The 17,495-nt window shown below is 42.8% G+C and overlaps 1 protein-coding gene across 2 annotated transcripts in view; it reads left to right on the top strand.

The window, feature by feature from the left end:
• Positions 1–1,183: 1,183 nt before the first annotated feature.
• Positions 1,184–17,495, top strand: part of TSEN2 (tRNA splicing endonuclease subunit 2) — a 41,224-nt gene continuing 24,912 nt past the window's right edge. The window contains exons 1-4 of one of the 2 annotated variants that reach the window (XM_082749101.1): positions 1,184–1,288; positions 6,859–7,076; positions 8,375–8,456; positions 14,673–14,709. In XM_082749101.1, coding sequence (XP_082605227.1) covers positions 6,888–7,076; positions 8,375–8,456; positions 14,673–14,709 — 308 coding nt within the window. In that variant the 5' untranslated portion in view covers positions 1,184–1,288; positions 6,859–6,887. Of the gene's footprint in view, positions 1,289–6,858; positions 7,077–8,374; positions 8,457–14,672; positions 16,779–17,495 lie in introns of both variants that reach the window. The other variant, XM_082749102.1, reaches the window with a different exon arrangement.

Genomic DNA, 17,495 nt, shown 5'->3' with positions numbered 1-17,495 from the left:
AGTCTGGACTCAAAGCCGACCAGTTAAGGCCAGTGCAGGTGGACCATCAACGGAAGCCCTCTGGTTAAGAAGGACCATGAAACAGGGACAACATGGGATGCACCAGACGACTAAAGAAACACAGAGGAAAGTCACCCAAGCTGGCCTAGGGAGGCAAGAGGAAATAAGCTGGAGGAAGAGATACATGACCTGAGGCTCAAGGAGGGGCCAGGAATTACAGCTGCAAACAGAGGGGAGAAGGATGTTCCAGGCCAAGGCTAATGTGTGTGAAGTCCTGGAGACAGGAGAAATTTGAAAAAGGCTTGGATTTCAAAGACCATCACACCAGCCCTATGAATCTCTCTGGCATTATTTGCCACCATTCCCTGTCACCCACCTTCCCCACCTGCCCAGCATGAGTGGTATGTGTGCTGGGGAGCCTGGGATTCATATTTTGAAACGTATATTTGGGACTCCCCACTAGACCTCCTTTAAAATGACCAGGATTAACTTTTACACTTCCCCCACGCCTTTTTGTTTTGCTCATCCTGCGTAATTCTAACGGCCCACTTTTCAGTAGAGGAAACTGAGGCTCAGTCAGGTTAAGTCACTCAAGACCACCCAGCCAGTGAGGCGGGCGACAGGGATTCAGATGCAGCTCTGACTCCTAGCGATTTTGTCCTTCACACTGCACAGGGTAGCCAGTGCACACTGTGGCTTTTAGTCAGGTGTCTGCGAGAGGGCGCTTCCTTACAGGTTCCCGGCATGCTGCAGCTTATACATCTACACTGAGAAAGCTGAGGACAGCGTCAGGGCTATACTTACAGACCCTTTTTTGTTTGTTTGTTTTGTTTTGTTTTGTTTTTCCAGGGCTAGGTCCTACAATAAAACCTGGTGGCCTCAACTATCCCACCGCCCACCCCGGGACAAACTCTAAATCCTCAAGCCTGGGTTAGAGCCTCTTTTCCACTACCTCCTAGCTATGTGACATAGGACAAGTAACTTGGGATCTCATGTAAAACGAATCTTGCGAGATTGCTGTGAGGATTCAACAAAAGTGGCATCTATGCAGGAGGTTGGCCATACAACCCCAAGAAGGGCAGGTAGGACAACTCGATTACACCCAGCCAAGGGTCAGGAGTATGCGCGGCTTCTGCGCACGCGCTCTCCGCAAAGACCCGGCAGGCATGCCCGAGGACTCTGCGGCTGCGCATTCACCCGGCTTTGCGGCCGCACTGCTTGACGGCGGCGGTGACCGCCCACCCGCCGGCGTTACCGGGGTAACGACGAGCGCGTGGGGCTAAGGAAGGTAAGACGCAGGGGCGAGCCGCTGGCGGTGTCCGGTGGCGCTGAGCGCGGTGGCCACGTCTCGCGGTGTGAGAGGCGACGGCGCCTTTTCTGAAAGCTCTCAGGAGCGGGAGCGGAAAGGGCGTAGAGACTCCCCGCGTTGCACAGCCGCCCCAGAGTAGGCCGGGCAGGGGAGCCAGGCTTCCTGGTTCCACCGGAATTAGCCCCTCTCCGGTTCTTCCAGCACCTGTAGCCCTTTACACTTCTCTTCGTTCTTTCCCAAGAACAGGATGCCACGTTCAGTGCTGGGGGCTGGGGACGTAGAGGTGTATCGGACACCCGTCTCTGCCCGAGGGGATCCTCAGCCGCTAGTGCGGTTGTTGGGGGGGGGCGCTCAAGGAAATCCGCAGAGAGATGAAGTAAGGCAGGGAGTTATGAATTTCGTGGGCCCTTAATACCTTCTGGCTTGTGTGCAGTCACGTATTGCAGTTGCAGCCCCCGTCTGGCTAGCATCTTGCACATGACAGGCCCAGTACGAGACTCCTTCGCCTTCACAGAGTTAACCCACTTAATCCTCACAACAACCTTCAAAGGGTTATCGTTTGTTTATGTGGCTTAGTCTCAGGTTCTGACTTGAAAGCTCCCCAGGGCCTGGATTGTTTGCCTTGTCCCTTTCATCCTTGCCTCCCTTAGCCCAGGAGGTACACCGTTGGAGCTTCAAACATTTTTTAATTGGGAGAAGGTGAGCTTTACTGGGTGGGAGGTTTTTTAACCAGGTTTATTTGACAGGGTGTTTCCAGGGGATTGGAAAATTAAATGGAGCTTCCTCCCCCGTTTTTGTTTTGCTTGTTTTGTTTGGAATAAACATTTACTGAATACCTAAACAGTGTTAGCTTGTCTGCTCAAGGGAAGAATAAGGAGCAAGCCCCACTTTTGATAGGAAAGTAAATGCACTTAACGCTTCTTGTGTCTGGAGTCAAGTATGTCCTGGGTTGGGAAAGGAGAAACAACAATCCCTTACAGGTGCATAGCACTCAGCCCCTCTGAGTCCCTTTCCTGCTCTGAACAATGGGAGTAGTAACAGTACTTACTTAGGGAGCTGTTGGGATTAAGTGAGTTTGAATAGGCTATCCTTTCACCAGTAGCTGGCAACTTTGGCTACTGCCGAAATCATCTGGGTCCCACCCCAGAATTTCTGATGTAATTGCAGTTAAGCTCTGAGCATTAGGAGTTTTAAGATTTCTCCATGTGATTCTACGGGCACCCAAGCTTGAGAGCCACTATTGTATACTACCCAGAGTTAATTAATCTCTTTTCAGTTCTCAATCCCTGCCTAAGCCTCTGTGCTGATTCCAAGTCTAAACCAGCCTTCACCTTCCAAACCCCTTGACAACTGGCCCAGTCGTTCCTATAGATATGTGTGTGGTTCAGACATGGGTCTCTTTAAGGCCAGTCTTCTTACAATGTTATATCTCTGTGCACTGGGGCTTTGGGCAAATGATTGGCCCTCTCTAAGCCTCAGTTTCCTTGTTTGTGAAAGAGGATAGTAGTACCCATGTGTGTAGCATATGGCACAGTCCGTGCCTGGCATGTCATACCTACTGATAATTACCTCTTCTAATTTTATTCACATGCCACATCTTACATTATGCTGTTCTCCTTTCATGGCACTAAAGAAACATATCTTAAATGCCTAATGCAGATAATGGAAACTAGTGAATTCAGTCCTATCTCCCCCGTTTTGCCTTTCAAATTCAACACAAGACAGCTCCTTCACAAAACCATGAAACTAGAGATCATTTGGTTTGTCCTATTAGATTTTTAAAGTAGCAGTTTCATTGAGACCATTCACATACCATAAAACTCACCCTTGTATAATATACAATTTGGTGATTTTTAGTATATTCACAGTTGGGCAGCCATCACCACCACCGCAATCCAGTTTTAAAACATTTTCATCACCCTTAAAAATAAATCTGTACCTATTAGCAGTTGCTCTTCATTTCTCCCTTCCCTCAGCACCTGGTGATCACTAATCCACTTGTGTCTGTATGGATTTGCTGTTGCAGACATTTCATAATAATGGTCTTATATGTGGTCTTTTGTGACTACTTTCACTTAGGGTAATGCTTTCAAGCTTCATACACACTGTAGCATCTATCAGCACTTTGTTCCTTCATTGCTGGTAATCCATTATATATGGATGCACCACCTTTCATTGATCCATTCATCTGTTGAGGGACATTTGGGTTGTTACCACTTTTTTTGTTGTTGGGGTTTTTTTTTTTTTTTTTTGGCTATTATGAATCACTAAACATTCCGGTATGGATTTTTGCATGAACTTGTTTTTAGTTTTCTTATATCTGTACCAAGGAATGGAATTGCTGGATCATATGGTTATTCTGTGTTTAACCTTTGAGTGACTTCCAAACTGTTTTCCAGTCCTATTCAAGTTGAAGATGAAGAAACAGGGCTCAGAGAGCTTAAGTGGGTTGTGCAAGGTCGCATGATAATAATGGCAGTTTTGCATATCTAGGAGTCCTATGAGCCAGATTCTTGAAGCCTTTCCTGCCACATGGGCAGAGGTAACACCACCAGACTTTGAGATTTTGTGGAAAACAGGGAACATTTTGTGGCAGGAACCTTTCTGTCACACACACTTGGGTTGGAATACAGAGTTCTTGCCATCAAGTGTCCTAGCTCATTCTTGCTTTTTTCTTTTCTTTTCTTTTCTTTTTTTTTAAGATTTTATTTATTTATTTGACAGACAGAGATCACAAGTAGGCAGAGAGAGAGGAGGAAGTAGGCTCCCCGAGAAGCGGAGAGCCCGATGCGGGGCTCGATCCCAGGACCCTGGGATCATGACCTGAGCTGAAGGCAGAGGCTTTAACCCACTGAGCCACCCAGGCGCCCCTATTCTTGCTTTTTTCTTAAGGAGTATATATTGGGGTGCCTGGGTGGCTCAGTGGGTTGGGCCTCTGCCTTCTGCTCAGGTCATGATCTCAGGGTCCTGGGATCAAGGCCCGCATCGGGCTCTCTGCTCAGCCTCTTTCTCTCTGCCTGCCTCTCTGCCTACCTGTGATCTCTGACTGTCGAATATATATATTTATATATATATATAATCTTGAAAAAAATAAGGAGAATATAGCAGCAATCTGAGGGAAAGTTCCAAACCAGGCAAATTATAACTTCATTGTCACTTGTTCAAGAGAATTTAATTAGAAGTTCTTGAAGTTAGCTATTTAACATTTCCTCTTTTTTTTTTTTTCCAAAAAATTCCAAATGTAGCATATACAAGTTAAATACTAACCAGAAGTTAAGTTTCAAAAGTGAAAAATCTCATAAAAGTTCAACTTGTTCCTGGAAATGCCTAGAAAGTTTCTCACTAGATTCAAACATCCTGCCTCAAAAAAGCTGACATAGCATTGTTTAAGTTTCAGGATAAATTGCTGTTTCTTCTTCTTTTTTTTTTTATTGCTGTTTCTTCTGAATACAAAATGTGATCATCAGCTTGGATTGAGGGATAAGTCAGCAAGTGAAAATTTAGTTAAAATGCTCTTGGAAGAAAATCTCTTAATTGCCCATTAACATCCAACATACATGGCTTGTTATAAAGGCTTTATAGCATGTGTATAATGTATATATGAGTCATGCTCAGTATGTAATTCCATTGAGGGATCTTATTTAAAAAATTACTCTAGTGTTTGCTGCTTAGCATACTTGGTTATTTCTATGAAGGTTTCAACTTGGTGATTCTTATTTTTCACAGTTATCTTTGTAATTGGTTTTTCAATTTCTGTAACTCAAGCTTGTTCTATATTTTCCTTTGTCCTCATCTAATTCCTCAATTTCTTTGAGAAGGCAGATAAAGATATCATCACACACTGGACAAGGCATTCAATTTCTTTTTAATGGTCACGAACCCATAAAACCACTTACCTTCCATAGATTTGGCCACCATCACTGGCTGTTTCAGGCTTGGTTGCATCCGTTGCCCAATGGATCCTGGTATTAAGCGCAGGAGGCATTTTAATAAGCAGTCTTACTTTTTTCTCTTGGATCCATGTAGATGAAACGTGTGATAGAGCTTCACTATATTTTCAAGCACTGGATCTGCTCTCCACTTAAATCAAACTGGGCCGGGACAAAGGGAGCAGCAGATTCGAGTCTCCCCTCTCATTCCAGGGCATCTGTTGGGAGAGTGGAGTGCGTGGCCCAGACGCTTGCACTGTTTACATTTTCCCCCTTTGCATGTGGTTGAATTTTCCTAAGTTAGATATATCTGCTGTGGCTCTTTTTCTTTATCACACGGTGCACTCAACTTCATTTCCTTCCTTTAGCCATTATGAAATTGTAGCCTGTTGTGTTACCTTCAGTTTGCTTTTGGGTGTGTTATGTGCTTATTTTGTCTCTTCAGATTGAGTATAAGGCCTGGAAGGGAGAGGTACTGACTTTGGCTTCCTTTACTTCCTCAGAGTGCTGAGTGCACACTGGCTCAGGACTGAGACAAGGACAGACAAGGGCAGTCTTGTCTAAGTAATTCCATAATTCTCTGGAACCCTTTGGCTCCTAATCTTGAGAAATAGTGGGCCTTCAGACAAGGAGGGTGGGTGGGAGATGCTGCCTGTGCTCACAGCAGAGCCCCGTGAAAAGAGTGTAGGCTTTGAAGTTCAATAGACCTGGGATCATCTGAAGGGACCTTTTGTAAAATCTCTCTGACCTGAACCTGTTTTCTTCATCTGTAAACCAGAATTGGTAGTGCTCACCCCATAATGATAATTAAATACATGCGTGAAGCTCATTATGTACCAGGTACCCTTCTTGGCCCTTTATGGGGTCTTAACTCTAAGATAGAGTCTGTTTTTCATCCTTATTTTGCAAATGAGGAAACCAAAGCACAGAGAGATTAACCATCTTTTGCCCCAAATTACACAGGTAGTACTAGTAAAGCCAATTCAGTCCTGGCATTCTAGCTTTAGAGTTTGTGCTCTTTGCCACTCACATTTGGTGGTACATAACAAACCCTGAAATAACTTTCTGTCATTGTTGTTATCACTTATTAATTTACCTTATAAATTAGAAGATGATTGACCTGATGTTTAGAATGTATTTTAAGGTCCTTTTATTTTGGAAAATAAAAATACTGACTAGATTTAATTCTTTGAGGACAGTGTCTTTTTTGGCTTTATCTTTATATCGCCAACACCTCTGATTATAATGAGGCCCTGGTAGGTACTCAGTAAATGTCTGTTGTCTGAGCGAAAGAACAGGAATCCTATTGTGCTTGCTATCAGTAGACTTTTGCATGGCGTTATGACTTTGGACATGCCACAAGGCCTCAGTCTTGTCCATGATAATTAGAAATACCATTACTGACTTCTTGAGCACAGTTTTGGGAATTGAGATATTTAGGTGATTGTGATTTTTAGTGCTTGTACAAAATGTTCTCATTACTCCTTCTTTTAGTACACTGCTTCTAAATATTTTATTTTTCACATGGACCACAAAGCTTTCTGAGCCTAGAGATAAATGCATCCCCATTTTTGGTCAACATAGTTATGGATTGGCTATCTGTTTCTTTCTCCTTATTAGACTCTTTTAAAAACAGCTACCCTTGAGAAATGGCAGAAGCAGTTTTCCGTGCCCCAAAGCGGAAAAGAAGAGTGTATGAGAGTTACGAGTCTCCACTGCCCATTCCTTTTGGTCAGGACTGTGGGCCTAAGCAAGACTTCAAAGTGTTCACAGCAGAGCTGATAAACAACAATGTAATTGTGAGGAACGCAGAAGATATGGAGCAGCTCTATGGGAGAGTAAGTGTTAGAGGCTTTGACATGGCTGCTTTTGACAGCCCTGAGCCAGCTATCCTTTTTGCTTCCCCCCCCCCCCATTCACTCCTAAAAGCAAATTGTAATTGACCTATATTCTTTCCTTGCCATTCAGTCCAGTGTTAGAACTGTGCAATTTGAATCAGGTGCCCTGAAGCCATATGTTAATGAGGAAGACTACTCCCCCACCCTTGAACCCACATTGCAACAATATAGTAAGGTAGTGCATTGGCCTTTCTTGTCTTTCAGTTATAAAAGCCATGCATGTTCATAAAAATGTCAAGCAATTTACAGGAATCTAATGGGTAAAAAGTAAAAATTCCCCTCTCCCACTCCATCTCCAGAGGTAAACACAGGGTGGCATGTTGTTCTGTCTCACGGACAGGTGAGTCTTCAGTATGTACTCTGGTTCCTTATTTGTGATCTTGTCTCTTTGGGGAACTCTTCTTAGATGAGAACAAGTTCTAGTTTTTGTGTTTTCCACCCATGATAAGTTCAGGTTGAGATTGGTAGCCTGCTTCCTCTCCACCTCACCCCCATCCATAGCCAGTGCATTACTGGAGGCTTCTTTTTTTTTTTTAAGTAACCTCTACCCACAGCAGGGGGCTTGAACTCACAACCCTGAGCTCAAGAGTCACATGCTGTACCAACTGAGGCAGCCAGATCCCCCAACTTGGGAGCATTTTTTAAATAGCTTTATTGAGGTATAATTTAGTGCCATAAAAATTCACTCATTGTAAATGTGTAATTCAGTGATTGTAAATTCATAGAGTTGTGCAATCACCATTACGGTCTAGTTGTGGAGCATTCCCATCACCACAAAAAGTTCCCTTGTACCATTGCAGTAAATTGCTGCTCCCATTTCCAGCCCATGTCACCCATTGATCTACTTCCTCTCTAAAATGGCTTTTCTAAACATTTTTATATAAAATACATATGCTGTAGCCACCTTCTCACAGTGGGATACAGCAGGTGGCATTGATCCTTATGAAATGGGGCTCTAGGCCAAGGCCCTGCCTCTGCCTATCTCATTGCCTTAAGCTTACCAAACCCAGACTGAAATCATTAGGTTAAGACACATAAGGTGTACTGAAAACTTACTAGAACTCTTCAAACAGAGATAAATGCTAAGATCTTCATTTGTAATCATTAAATAATCAGAAGGAAAATATAAAGCTTAGAAAAATAGAATGAATCTCTTGTTAACTCAAATAGTTATTTTCCATCAGCTATAAAAATGGTAACTACACATGAACTAACTTTGTTTTCTCTTTTCCTGGAAGGGTTATTTTGGAAAAGGTATCCTGTCTAGAAGCCGTCCAAACTTCACAATTTCAGATCCTAAGCTCATTGCTAAGTGGAAAGGTAAACGTACCTCATTCAGTTCATTTGGCAAATTATTTTTTTCCTCTTTGATCTTACACTTTGATTACATAGGAAAATTCTCTGGAGAAGACATAACATGCACAGTGGCAATTTTACTGCTAAAACTAGCAACTATAATAATTCTGATCAAGGTGAAAGGATTCTGATGATTGGTGAAAATGAGTTTTAACTAATTTCTGGAGTTATCAAAAGTGTTATTCAGGTTTTTCTGTTGGTAAATATTGACTAGCAGGGTACTGTGCACTCAGAAGGTACTAGTAGTTTAAGTACCTCTTCACCTATATGCAAAATGAGCTTTATATTTTTTATTTCTAGCATTAGAATTTAAACAATAACCATAACATTAATGAATTTGTTAAAACATTAACTAATGTGTGTAGTTCTTACTTGCTTGACTCGCCTTCTTTTAACTTAAAAATCTTTTACCTTAGTGTGTTTGTCCAAGGAAGTCTCAAGGTGATTACATAACCAATGCCAGCATATAAAAACATAATTGGGGTTTTTTTGTAAGAAAAAATACAAATTAAACCTGCACTAAGATACCATTTTAGCAATCAGATTGGCAAAAATCCAAAAGTTTGACCATATTCTTCTTGGGGAGGCCCAGAAAAACATTCTTCACGCATCGCTGGTGGGAATGCAGGTGGTACAACTGTCACAGAGGGGAATTTAGCAATGGCTGCCAAAATGATTTATGCATATGCCTCCCCCCCAATCTTCGTCTCCCCCTAACCCCTAGCCACTCTAATATGTTCACTGTGCCTCGGAGGTTGCCCATTCTAGATACTTCATTGTACCTGGAATCATACATTGTGAAGCCATGTTGTAGCATTATCAGAACTTATCCTGAATAGTATCCCATTGTATGGGTATTCCATGTTTTGTTTATCCACTCATCCAAAGATGAGCATTTTGGGGTGTTCCCACGTTGGGTCTGTTATGAATAGTGCTGCTGTGAATGTTCATATACAGGGGTGTGTGTGTGTGTGTGAACATATATTTTCATTTCTCCTGGGCATATACCTAGGAGTGAGTGTGTGTTTGTGTGTGTACATATATTTTCATTTCTCCTGGGCATATACCTAGGAGTGAACTTGCTGGCTCTTATGATAGTTCTGTTTTCATTTTTTAGCAAATGCCAAACAGTTTTCCACAATATCTTCCCCCTGTTATATTCCCACCAGCAATACACAAAGTTCCTAATTCTATCGCTTGTTATCTTCTGGGTTTTGATTTTTTTTTTTTTTTTTTTTGGTCTGTTTTTTGTGATAGCCATCTTGGTGAGTGTGAAGTGATAAAATTTTTTAATGTTAATAAAGTCCAGTTTATATGTTTTTTTCTTTCATTACTTATGGTTTTGGTGTCATATTTAGGAAGCCATTGCCAAATCCAAGCTGATGCAGATTCTCCCCTGTGTTTTCTTCTAAGAGTTTTATATTTTCAGCTCTTAAATTTAGGTCTCTGATCCACTTTGAGTTAATTTTTATGTGTGATATAAAGTAGGGGTCCAGTGTTTCGCCTGTGGATATCTAGCATTTACTTTTTTTTTTTTTTTAAGATTTTATTTATTTATTTGACAGAGAGAGAGAGATCACAAGTAGGCAGAGAGGCACGCAGAGAGAAAGGGGGAGACAGGCTCCCCGCTGAGCAGAGAGCCTGATGTGGTGCTCCATCCCAGGACCCTGAGACCATGACCTAAGCCGAAGGCAGAGGCTTAACCCACTGAGCCACCCAGGCGCCCCTCCAGCATTTACTTTTAACCCAGCAATTCTATTTCTAGGAATTTTTCTGAAAGATAGACTGGCAAAAATATGAAAAGAAATTGCACGAGGCTATTCATTGCAAACTGTTTCTTATATTAAAGACTGGATACGACCCAAATGTCCGGTTTGAGGGGACTGGTCAATTAACACTGTACTGCATTCATACAATGAAGTACCATGGAACTGAGCTAAGAATGAAGGATAACTGGGATGTGTTCCTAAGCAAAGAAGGCACAGTAAGGGGGAATCTGCGTAGTGTGCCATGGTTTATCTGAAGGGGGGGGGTATAAATATATTTTTGAAATTTAAGGAAGGATAAATCATGGATTCTTTTTAATGCCTATGGTGGAGGGACAGAACAGGATGGAGAAAGAGGTCCAACTTTATAGATTTGACTTTGGAACCTTGTAAATGTGTTACATGATTACAAAACAAAGTTAAATTTTTAAAAGTAATTTTTAGGGGCGCCTGGGTGGCTCAGTGGGTTAAGCCACTGCCTTCGGCTCGGTCATGATCTCAGGGTCCTGGGATCAAGCCCCACATCGGGCTCTCTGCTCTGTGGGGAGCCTGCTTCCTCCTCTCTGCCTGCCTCTCTGCCTACTTGTGATCTCTGTCTGTCAAATATATAAATAAAATATTTTTTTAAAAAAAGTAATTTTTTTAAAAAGCGGAATCTATATATCAAGTTGGTGGTATCGCCATGGAAGAAAACTATTTTGAGTGACTGTAGAACATGGTGACTTGAGGTTCAATCCTAATAGCATAGACTTTGTGTCAGTTATCTCTTGGCACAGTGTTATTTAATCATTGGCTTTCAGCAGCATCCAAATTGCTGACAAGTTTGCTAGGTAGGTGTGCTGATCTTGGCTGCATATACTTCTCCATCTGGTTAGTTATAGAGATCAGCTGGCTACTCTGATGGATTTAGTCCAATAATGGATCGAGCTGGACTTACTAGTGTCTGGTTGTCTGTTGGTTGGCTGTCAGCTGGTCTAGGATGGTCTCAACTGGGATGAGGAGCAGGGGGCACCATATATGTCATCCTTTTAGCAGACTAGCCCAGGCGTGTTCTCATGGTCATGGTGGAGGGTCACAAGCAAGCCCCAGCATGCCGGTGCTTTTTGGACCTCTCCTCATGGCATGTTTGCTGTTACTCCAACTTGTCTAGAGTCAACGTGTTTGGCAGGTGGAAGATCTGAAGAACTGGGACCATCAGTGCAATCAACCTGCCCTATACTCTAAAGAAAGGAAGAGTTGCAAAATAATCTTCACATTATTTTCAGCAATTATTTTACAGGTGATAGCAATCATACAACCGACTGTTGTATGGGTATTGTTTAGAAAAGCACATGATTAATTATGTTGGTATGGTTGAGAGCCAGGATTTTCACAATAAACATCTGTACCAGGAAGCAAAGAAGATTATCAAAAAGTGCTAGGCTTGTTTCAAAGGAGGCTCCCCAGACCAAAGAGGGAAACATTTGAACATCAATGAGAATAATGCTATAGGGGCACCTGGGTGGCTTAGTCGGTTTAGTGTCCAAAACTTGATTGCGGTTCAGGCTGTGATTTCAGGGTCGTGAGACTGAGCCCCACATCAGGCTCTGTGCTAAGCATGGAGCCTGCTTCAGATTCTCTCTCTCTCTTTCTCTTGCTAAAAACAAACAAAAAGAATTAATACTATAATTTGTTTTAAAATCCAGTCATTGGTAATAATACCTCAAAATAAACGCTTGAATCTTTTAATTTTTGCTAGTACATACTGATACATTCCAGGAGAAATTCACAGTTCACTTGTGGAGGATTCACCATTTTGGAAATTTGTAAACATGGACTGGTTCTTGAGGTCACTAAGTAGTGAGGGATTTCTCTCTATAGAAGATTCCTGCTTATAAACAAGAAATAATGGGATTAGAATAGCACCATTTTGCATCCTCTTATAAAACATTGATCACCAGTGGTGTTGATGACATACAAAGAGACAACACATTTTTTTGTCTTGTGAGGGAAACACACAGCACCACCCATGAAGTAGGCTGCCCAAAATACTGAGCCTGAATCTGGTCAAGCCACCAGTTGCATCGATTTGCGGGAAACAGGGTCAAAGAATGCGTTAATTAAGCCAGTGCTGCTCAAAGTACTCAAGTGTCACAAGACAAGTCCTTTGCAACAGAATGGAAATAGATCCCCTACTATTTAGCTGTTTACCTATGGCTTCCCTCTCTGTGAAAATCAGGCTGTGAAGACAAGGGGAGCTGAACTAAGCGATGTGTTGAGTGAGGCAGTTGCTTAAAGGTTGGTGCAGGCTCTTCTTGGACAGTCCATGAGTAATTCAAGAACAGTACTGGGCCTGCGTGTTTGATGAGCCACCGTGTTTACAGCACAGTAGGGACGTGATCCTCTGAGGCCAGACCAGGGGGAAGCTGTATAGGACAGAAGACCCAATTGCTTCAGTAAGTGAATCACAGGGAAGAAAAACATGTGGGGTCACGTATATTAGAATCAACTTCAGATTTACCAGTCAGATGCAACGTATAGGCCTTAGATGGATTTTGAGTCCAATTTTCAAAAATTGTGACAGTTCATAGATTTTGGATGAGGCTAAGGAATTAATAGTAATTTTTAAAAGTAACAATGGTATTGCAATTATTTTTCCAATTTTTATAATTTTTTTAAGTAAGCTCTTATGCACATGTGGGACTTGAACTTACAGCCTCAAGTTTGAGTCACATGCTCCACCAACTGAGCCAGCCAACGCCCCCAATTTTTTTATACAAGGTTTTTTGGATTTTTTTTTTCATTTTTTAAAAGTCTTTAGAGAAATACATAAGCACTACTTAGAGATGCTGTGATAGGATGTAAGGGATCTTTTTCAGAATAATCTGGAGACAGGAGAATGAACAGAAGAACAAATAAAGCAAGACTGGCCATGAGTTAATTGTTAAAGCTGAGGGATGGCAACATGGGAATTTATTATACTATTCTCCTTACTTTTGTATGTCTGAAAACTTTTTCACTTTTTCAAAAAGTGGGGGAAAAAATAGCATAATGACCCCCACCATCAAGCTTCAGCAGTTACGAATATTTGGCCAGAAACCTAGAAGGCTTTCAAATAGTATGATGATCTTAACAGTTGAGAATCTTCTCCTGATCTGTGTAGTAACTGAATTTTAGACAGTAATAGAAATTTGAAGGAAAGGAATTTATGCCAAGGAATCATAAATGAAGCTTGTGGACTGCCTTGAAGAAGTAAATCTCAAATGTCCATTTTAGGAGGGTCTTCAAATTCTGGCTTCAGCCTCATCTTCCACCCTCTCTCTGCACTCTTTTCTACTTGTTGGCACTACAGCCACCTTGGGCTGCTTGCCATTCCATGGACCTGCCATGCATTTACTCTTTCAGCCTCTGCATGGCTTCCCCTGCCTCCTTCCCTCTGGTCTGCCTGGTGAACCCTCATTCACTCTTCAGAGCCCAGCTCAGCTACTCCTCCTCCTTGGTGTTTTTTTACTAAGCCTTTCAGGTAAAGTGAGCTACTCCCTTTATACTCCTTTTACTCCTCAGCTTGGGTTAGAATCAGTCATTTCTGGTCTGTTTCCCCAACTGGGCTATATCTCAAGAAAAGAGGATTTATTTTCTTACTTCTGTGTCTCCAGTGCTTGACACATGGATGACTATCAGTAATGCATGCTAAATTGTCATTTTTATTAAATTTACCAGAGGAGGGAGGTCATGACACAGCAAAAACTGACAAATTCCTAAGGAGGTAGGAGTATGTGAACTCCTAGTGTTTTTAAAGCTGATGATCATCTATTCCAAGCCTTTAATGCCCTGGGCAGAAGGCTGAGTTTGGGTAAGGAGAAACGATTTGCCCAAGGCAGAGTGGAGGAGGATGAGGACTAAAACCCACACCATCAGGTGATCAGTAAATAATACCGAAGGTGGAAAGGCTCAACCAGCCAGATGCCCAGAGCTAGAATGCAGAACTCCCAGGTCCACACCCAGCACCAACACTGCCATGAAATTCACTTCATCAACCCTTTTTGTAGGTACATGTGGGGAGCTTTGACTGAAGATGCCTTATGGAGCACGGGAAAATGGCAAAGTGCGTAACTTTAGTGCCTCGATATTTTCATCCAAAAGTTCAGAGGTGGCAGAGGGGTTTCCTCTTGCATGCCATTGCTGCTGCGCTGCAGTGTTGAGAAGGATTTCAGGGTCACATCTGGGCACAGCAAGAGCACTGTGATCAATCAGCACTGCCTTCCAGTGGGTTCAGGGAATGATGGCATATAAAGCATGCCATTGCTGGTTGAGCAAGATTAGCCTTCTAAATGTGTGATTTTGTGATTCTTGAAATTCTCTTTGTTTTTCTGGATTTTCAATGTATTTTTTACCTTTAGGAAAATTGTCTGAACAGACTTTTTTGTTGTTACAGATATGAAGACAGACATGCCTATAATCACGTCAAAGAAGTAAGTCATGATGGCCTTGGCTTAAGTCAGATCTGTTTGTAGATAGCCTTTCCAGTGTGGTAGGTCACGCCTTGTTTTTTGTTTTTTGTTTTTTCTTTTTTCTTTTTTTTTGGTAGTAGGTGTGTCCTTGAAAATTATGTCTGAACTTAATGTGGATCAAATCATATTTGAAATGCACTAAGTTAATTTTTTTAAATAATGCTAATCCAAATCCTTTGCCACTTACAAAATATGAACAAGTGTCCTCTACTGTGTATGTCTTTAAGTGCTAGGATGTTTACACTTAGGTCTAGAACTAACCTCTCCCTATCCTCTTTCCTCACTCTACACTTGCAGGGTGAGAGAAAGGCTTCCATGGAGGCTCTTCCTCATCTACTCATACAATCCCAATTCCTTCCTCTGGCTTTTCTTTACGCTCTCCCATTTTCCGGAACTTCTCTTCTTGACCCCCCTCCCCAAGCAAGCACGCTGCCTGTCACTCTCTTGGAGGTTTTCTTGTCACCACTACCCTCCCTTCGTGGGGCTGGTTCTTCCAGCTCCCACACAGTACGCCTTGGCGCCCCTCGCTGTGCCGGCTGTCATACACCTGGATTTAGACTGTCAGTTCCTGGAGAGCAGGAACCAGGCCTGCTTCCTCTCTGCAACCCCAACACAGAGTGGTCCCTTGGTGGGATTTTGTGGACTAAACGTTCATGCATTTAAATCCTCATTGTCCCTGAGAGGTAGCTCCAGTGGTGACTCTTCTGTAAGCCTTCTAAAAATATTGAAGCCCCAGTGGTTTTTCTTTTTGCTTCTAGCACATACTGGCAGAATCTGACAGCTCCTATTCAGTTGTGTGCTCGGTAACCCATAGCCAGGGACAGTGACCCCAGGGAGATCTCAGTGGCTGCTGTGGCTATACCTGCAGGCTGGGTGTGGGGGTAGGGTTCCAGTCTGGGAGGGGCCTGCTAAGAACCTGGCAAAGCCCCCATCCCAGGAGCAGCTGCAGGAAAGCTGCTGTGGTCAACCCTAGGACTCAGAAACAGAGCAGAAGCCTGCCCCTCAGAACTGCATCCTGGGGGCGCCTGGGTGGCTCAGTGGGTTGAGCCTCTGCCTTCGGCTCAGGTCATGATTGAGGGTCCTGGGATCGAGCCCCGAATCGGGCTCTCTGCTCAGCGGGAGCCTGCTTCCCCCTCTCTCTCTGCCTGCCTCTCTGCCTGCTTGTGATTTCTGTCAAATAAATAAATAAAATCTTAAAAAAAAAAAAAGAACTGCATCCTGATTGGGCTGGCAGTCAAGCCAGTTTGAGTATGTGAAGTTCTGGGTGGGGGAGATTGTCACCCGGCTGAAGTTATCCCTTTGTTAGCTCTGCAGTAATAACATTCCAAGCATTTTATTGATCCTTGTATAGTTCCCTAGGGCTACCATAGCTCAAAAGAACAGAAATTTAGTCACATACCTCTGGAGACCAGGAGTCTAAAATCAGCATATCAGCTGGGCTGTGCTCCTTCAGAAGGCTATAAAGGAGGATCCTCCCATCTTCCATGCCTGGTGTGAACCTCAGGTGGTAGCCAGCAATCTTTGACATTCCTTGGCTTATGGATGCATCTCTTTAGGCTCTTCCACCATTCTCACATGGAGCTCTCCCTTGCTCTCCCTTGTGTATGTCTACGTGTCTCTGTTCAAATTTCCCTCTTCTTTCCTACAAGGAAACTAGCCAGTATGACTTCATCTTAACTTGGTTACATCTGCAAAGACAGTGTTTCCAGAGAAGGTCAGATTCACAGGTGCCAGGGGTTAGGACTTAACCATATCTGACATTTCTGCAGAAAATTATGGCCCCCCATCACTTGATTAATTATTTGGCCATAATAATTGCAGTCAAAATCTAAATTATTAAATATTAAAATAACTGGGTTCATTTTTATATTTTTAGGTTAATTTTTCAGCTTAAGTGCTTGTTGTAATTGTTTCTTTACTCTTCCCTCTAAACTCTGATTCCCTTTCTCAAGTAAATTCACTCTGATTGGCTCTTTCCCAACATAGTTGTCCATGGGTGATGAGAACCTTCCATGTAATCCTCTCTGGAGGTGAGTATCCAGACCCTTGGATGATGCCCTAGGGGACTGAAATATATAGGTTGTGTCCTCGAAGGGCCAGTTGTGAGGGAGATGTTGCCCCCCTCCCCATTTGTAGTCCTCTGTTCAGCCAGTGTTTACTGCAGGTGCCTGAGTGTTGGGTGTCGGGTAGGTGCTACAGATACAAGAGGAGGAAAAAATTTCATCCCTATTCTTAAGGGATTTACCATCAAGTGGGAGCAGAAGAGAAGTAAACGACTGGACTGTTCTGTAATAAACATTGCAGGGAGGTATTACTATGATCATTGTCATAGCTAACAGGTACCGGCTCTCTAACAGTGCTAGCTATCAGTCTGGATGCTTTACTTGACCATCTCAGTTCATCTTCTCGAGAAGTCTTTGAGGTAGGCATAGTCATTTCCATCTCATTGTATCAGCTCAGACAAGGCAGTTCAGCTTCAGAGCCTCCAGACATTGACACAGGAGAACAATAACGTCGTACATGCTGGCGTTTCTTGGTCATATTCCATAAATGAGGTCCTGTGCTGATAACACATTTTAGACTGTCCCCTAAAGTCCTCTCATCTCCCCTAGAGGTAGGTCCTGTTATCTGACAGGTGAGGAAACGCAACCAGAGGTTACATAACTTGTGTAAGGGCAGTACTTGGACCCAAGCAGACTGCCTCAAAACTGTTTTGCTGTGAATTTCCAATGGCAGATAGGCATTCA

The sequence above is a fragment of the Mustela nivalis genome, assembly GCF_964662115.1.
Source record: "Mustela nivalis genome assembly, chromosome: 1".
Taxonomy (NCBI): Eukaryota; Metazoa; Chordata; class Mammalia; order Carnivora; family Mustelidae; genus Mustela; species Mustela nivalis.
This window is presented reverse-complemented; position numbering and strand designations above follow the sequence as displayed.